Genomic DNA, 5,834 nt, shown 5'->3' with positions numbered 1-5,834 from the left:
AAATAGTATACATGAAATAGATCCCCAAACTTAAACATCAAAAAGTTTGTAAAACACATAGAAAGAAGGAATCAAGAACGAATTGTGTACCTAACCGCCATAGCAAGATTTAACAAAACGGCTTTCTGATCGAAATAAGAAGAATACGGTGGCCGAATCGTTGAGACATGGATGATAATATGACGCTATGATAGGAATTGCATGATTGAAAAGAAAAGAAAGAGAGAATGGATTTTGGTAAGGATGACTTAGGGTGTGTATGAATGACGGCGAATCAACAGCGGTTACGAGTTAGTAGATGTAAATCGAGTCGGGTAAGGATTTGATACGGGTTTCTAAGACCCTCCACTATGGGCGCGGATGAGATGTTTTCCGGGCGCGGAACACCACCAAGGGGGCGCCCTTGGTGAATGTGGTCAGAACGGCCGGCACGGAAGAGGAGAAACAAGGTGGGCCCCAGCCAACAACGGATATATTACGGTTTAAAAAAAATTCAAAAAATATTTTTTATATATATGTGTATATCATTCACTCAATCTCTACAAAAACATATCCCACACTCTTTAAAACTTATATAATTTTCTTCAAAAATATGTCTTCCGAATCACCTTCGACACTCGACTGCTACCCCGATCTCAACGTTATTTCATACTCGGATTCAGGGGATGAAGTGATATTTAGTGCTATTCGAGATGTTGCCCGAATCTTAGTCGAGCATTGTGAAATCTCACAACCACGAACAAGACGACCTCATCTTCAACTAGATCGTGTAGGTGCTCATGAACGGTTGATAAAAGATTACTTTTCGACGGACGCAACTTTTGATTCTGAACGATTTTGGCGTCTTTTTCGGATGAGTCGCCAACTTATTTTTACGAATTGTTGGTGATTTAGAACGCAATTATGCGTTTTTTTCAACAACGGAAGGACGCGAGTGGTAGACCGGGTTTTTCTCCATTGTTGTATATGTAATGTACACTTGTATTATCTTGCATAATATTATATTGGAGGACTCGGGTGGAGCAATTTGTCAAGACGAGTACAACGACGCGCCAGAGCCGATCACAACACTAAATGAAGATGAGAAACTTGCTAACTTATTAAGAACACGATGAAGGGAAACAAATTTCAGTCTTCGATCGGATTTGGTTGAACATATTTGGAGACACAAGCAACATAGCGGCGATGACGACGACAACAACTAAAAATAGTTGATATATATATATATATATATATATATATATATATATATGTTTTTAAATTTAATTTAGTTTGATTTTTATTAGTATTATATTTAATAAATTTTTGGTGTTTTTTGTTTTATAAAATAAAAAAAAACTAAAGGGGCATTGCCTCCTCACCATAGAGAGGCATATTTGGGTGGGGTTTTAAGCCCCCAGTGCCCACGTGGCGCTGTGGAGGGGCATTAATGCCTCTCACCATAGAGGATGGTTTAAATGGAGTGTGGTGGGAGGCGGGAATGTGAGAGTAATAATGTTGTAAATGGATGACACGTGCTATATTTATTTAGTAATATAAATATAGATTGGGCTACAACATCCTAAAATGAATATCGTCTACTTTGTTGGCGTGACATCACATGTTAAAATTGCCTCATTTTATAGTTCTTTACTACACATGTCCTGAGTTAAAACCTTGACCATTAATTCATATACAATTTAACTTCACTAGTAATAACTTATTCATTTAGTGTTTCCGGTCTCATAATAAAGAATTGAGTGGACTCGAATTTTTCTCTTATAGACTAATCGTGAATTGTCTTTAAACATCCAAAGATCTTGGAGCGAATTTTAGAAAGTCCAAAAAATTGCTTTTAAAAAAATAACAAAACCTTAATTTAAATCTTAAAAATAGAAAAAGAAAAAAAAAAGACCCTTACTCATAAAAGTCAAAAATAATTCTTCACTTTTTATTAAAATATTTCAATAAAATGATTGTTAGGATTTAAATACACAAAATATGTAAAAACAACTCCTTATTCTTATCAACCAATAACATCATCAAACTTGATAAACAACTACAGTACCACCACCATCAATCTTCTCCCATACATAAAACACGAAGAAATCCAATGCAAAACCATACTAACAAGAGACAACACAAGCCGAGGTTTCCTCCAAAACCGGAACACTTCCAACGACAGGCTGAAAACTAGCAATACTTTCAAGGCGCTCCCATGTCAGTCGCCGCCTCTCGGCCACCATGGTTGACTTTGACTTGTTTTCCTCTGACTGCCCTTGGCATAACAGCACCAACTCTTGATCCACATCACTCAACATTTTCATCATGTTTTGTGCAAGGTTGAGCACCGTGCGGCTCCAATGATTTTGTGAGTTTTGCTCTATTGACAAGTAGACGATAGATATAATGGTGTGGCGGTTACACATGATAAGATGGAGGATATGTTCATTGTTCCATAAGAAATGTGCTTGCTCAGCCACCTGCACATAAAGTCAGATGTGTTAAAACAGGAGCCTTCGTATACAATTTTTCTCAAGTGGAAAAGGGTCAAATACAATATAGTTAGCTAAAAAAAGAGCAAAAACCACCCAAAATGTATTTTTGAATTTTGATACCTAATAATAGGGATAAATCATGAAATAATAACAAAGGTTTAACATTGTTCCAATAAAGTGGTCACTCGTATTATATTTTTCTAAGTTCTAACTATAGAAAACCACTCAAAGTTTCACTATTGTGCCGTTGTGAAATTTCTTTACAAGGGTTACAAAATTTTAAAACCAAGTGACTTAATTGGAATAATTCCATATGAAGCGTGGTTCCTATTTAGTGATTAGGTTTACAAGTTGACTTATACTGAGCAATTATATAATTTGGTCATTACCTCCTACTTCAGTAAATTCAAAAAAATAATTACTAAATAGTAGCCAAGATCCATATATGTTCCATTTAGGTCACTTAGCTTAAAAGATAACATTTATAAAGAAATTCACAACAATGCTGTTACAGGAACACGGAAGAAACTTGTTGCTGTTACCTAAAGGTGCAATAAAAGAGGGGAAAAAAACCACAGAAAACAAAACAAATATACCTGAAAATGGGTACTGCGAAGACAGCAATTTAAACGCTGAAACAACGGAACCATAATTTTCTCAAACTCATCAGTATGAATCTTCTCGAGCAACTCTTCCAACTCACTCAAAAACATCAACTGCTTCTGACTACTCGTAACGGGCCAATATTTCAACAACCCCTTTATAACCGCACACGAGAGTTTCGGTTCCTTCTCTATAAACTGAACCACACAATAAGTTAGTTGGTGATGATAAACCCCGACACACCTCGGTTTGTGTAAAGGAACAAGAGCCCTTAATAAAAATATCTTATGTTCATTCTTTAACGGCAATGCGAACCCACTAATCACACTCCCAAAAATCTCCAATAACTCTGCAATCCCATTATGTTTTTCGGTTTCAAAAACAAACCGGTATATAATATTACTCACAACCATTCGAATAAAGGGTCTATGCACCATGAACTTACCATAAACGCGATGTAAGACCGATTTCAAACACACTCGTTCTCGAGGGTCTTCAGTATCAAAAAGATCGAGTAACCGAAGTATGAACGAGTGGTTGATATACTGTTTGGCAATTTTGGGGTCTACAGAGGTTTGACTTAGAAATCTGAGTAATATTTCATATACAAGTTGTAGATGTGACCATGCAGGATCAAAAGATGGTTCATCGTCTTCTTTTTCACCACGAGGCGAATAAAATAACCGTTTTGGCAGGAAATCTCTAAAAAGATTGTTACCACACATTTTACAAACTGCAAACATCGCGGGTTCGCTAAGTTTCGGTGATTCGGATGACAAAAAGTCGATAATTTCTAATAAAGTTTGTCGCTTTATGTCTTTTTCAGTAGAATCTTGATCTTGATTTTGGAAATCATATAACTTTGAACAAAGATTTAGTTTGCTGATTAGAAGTCTTAGTTTATCTGAACTTTGGACATCTTTGAAAGGTGTATGGGGATCAATCATTTCGCCTCCTGACATTATGGTTGTTGGGAAAATTGAGGATGACATTTGTTTGACCGTGTTTAAACGGCTTGAAATGGCATTGTAAGTATTGATGAAGCTGTTGTTTCCAGCATCAGTTGTGATGTTACTTGAAGAATTGGCTCCTTCAGTATCGGTTGTGTTGGATTTTGGTGATTTTCTTGGTATTTTTGCAAGAAATTGTTTGATCATTGTGGAGACGGTTGAATTTGAAGCCGATAATAAGCCTAAAACAAGCCCAAAAATTTAATGTGACTGTTAAAATAATCAAGAAAGCATATCCTTTATTATAAAAAAAAGAGGCAGAATTTTTAGTTTTGAGGATGAAAACGAACCTAAATATTAGGTTAGCTAAACACTTTGGGCATATTTAATATTCTTCTATTAAGGGCGTTTTCAATACAGAACCAAATTTTAGTAGAGAACTGCAAGTAAGGGTGTTTCAAAGAAACCGAAAACCGAACTGTATCCGTCACCAAAAAACCAAACAAAATCAAATTTTGAATTCGGGTTTTGGTTCTATTCCTAACTGTATCTGAATTGTGACTTCAGTTCAGTTATTGGTTCCACAAATCTTGCTTATTCGGATAACCGAACCAAATTTAATTAAATAAGCAGAATAATAACCAGTTTAATCGGATAACCGAACCAAAAATAACAGAAATTGGTTAAATTCGGTTGGGTTAGACACATTTCTAAATTCTAATTTGGCTTCTTTTCCGGTTAGGGCCAAAAAAATTTCAAAACCGAATAAACTGATATCCAAATCAATGAACACCCCTGACCATAAGTTATACACTATGTCATGTGTATCACAGTTAAAGTAATATTAACAGTTGTTTATGTGGTTCTCCCTTTTATTAAATCATTAAGGGACAAATACCAGCATATTGTTGCTTCTAGTTGTAGGTAAAACATAAATGAAAAAGAATATAAAACCTTGCAAGATTCAACTTGTTTTGGACAAAAGCTGTCAAGCAAGATAAGTTTTTTATATGCATATACATTTCTGCATATTGTCCAAAATGACTGTCAATTCTGTAAATCATATTTGTATTTTACCATACTTGCAACTACCATGTTTAATTTGTGACCAAAAAAAAAAACCCTTAATCAAACAACAATTTCATAATGATGTAATCTCAAAATGGGCATAAAAATTGAAACTTTATTTTTCAAGAAAACCCATAATGATTGGCCCAAGTTGAAATGAAAGGTATAAGAAGTAAAGATCCAGATCTGTAACCTGGACAAAGATCTGTAAAGACAGAATTCAAAACCTAAATCATAAACAGACCAACAAATCCCAGATTGTGGATAAAATGCTACAAAAGTAAACAGTGAAGAAGCAAGAGATGTATACATGTTAATAATAATAATAATAGAGAGAGAGAGAGAAGGAGAAAGTACCTGAAGTTTCAGGAGGAAAAATGGACATGGGTTTGTGATAGAAGAGAAGAAGACATAACATGATGGAGTAGTTGGCTACCGGCTAAGTGCAACATTTTTATGTGGCGAACTTTATTAGATCGGATTCCTACAAAGGTTGCCCTTAGAAGACGGAATATCTTGGTAGGAGACTGCAAGTGTGTCCTATGTGGAGAAGTTGAAGAGACGGCTGAACATGTGTTCACGGTGTGTCGATTCGCTGACGGAGTTTGGAATGGAATCGCTCGGTGGTGTCACATTCCTCCGATCTTCTTATTCTCAATTAATGATATACAGACTATTGTTGATCAGTCGGGGAGTTCGAACCGGAAAAAGGAGCTGCTTCATGGCATCTTGGTGC

At 35.7% G+C, this 5,834-nt stretch overlaps 1 protein-coding gene across 1 annotated transcript; it reads right to left on the bottom strand.

Moving 5' to 3' along the window:
* Positions 1-1,941: 1,941 nt before the first annotated feature.
* On the bottom strand, positions 1,942-5,508 carry LOC143623790 (serine/threonine protein phosphatase 2A 57 kDa regulatory subunit B' kappa isoform-like). The gene is made up of 3 exons (XM_077094626.1): positions 5,456-5,508; positions 3,074-4,272; positions 1,942-2,462 (listed from the first exon to the last, which is right to left on the bottom strand). The coding sequence occupies exons 1-3, from the start codon at positions 5,481-5,483 to the stop codon at positions 2,106-2,108; spliced, it is 1,584 nt and encodes a 527-aa protein (XP_076950741.1). The 5' UTR covers positions 5,484-5,508; the 3' UTR covers positions 1,942-2,105.
* Positions 5,509-5,834: the final 326 nt, after the last annotated feature.

This window comes from Bidens hawaiensis, unplaced genomic scaffold, assembly GCF_021521415.1.
Source record: "Bidens hawaiensis isolate Kalapana, Puna unplaced genomic scaffold, B.hawaiensis_p1.1 tig00003540_1, whole genome shotgun sequence".
Classification (NCBI taxonomy): Eukaryota; Viridiplantae; Streptophyta; class Magnoliopsida; order Asterales; family Asteraceae; genus Bidens; species Bidens hawaiensis.
Note: the sequence above shows the minus strand (reverse complement) of the source record. Positions and strands in the feature narration are given on the sequence as shown.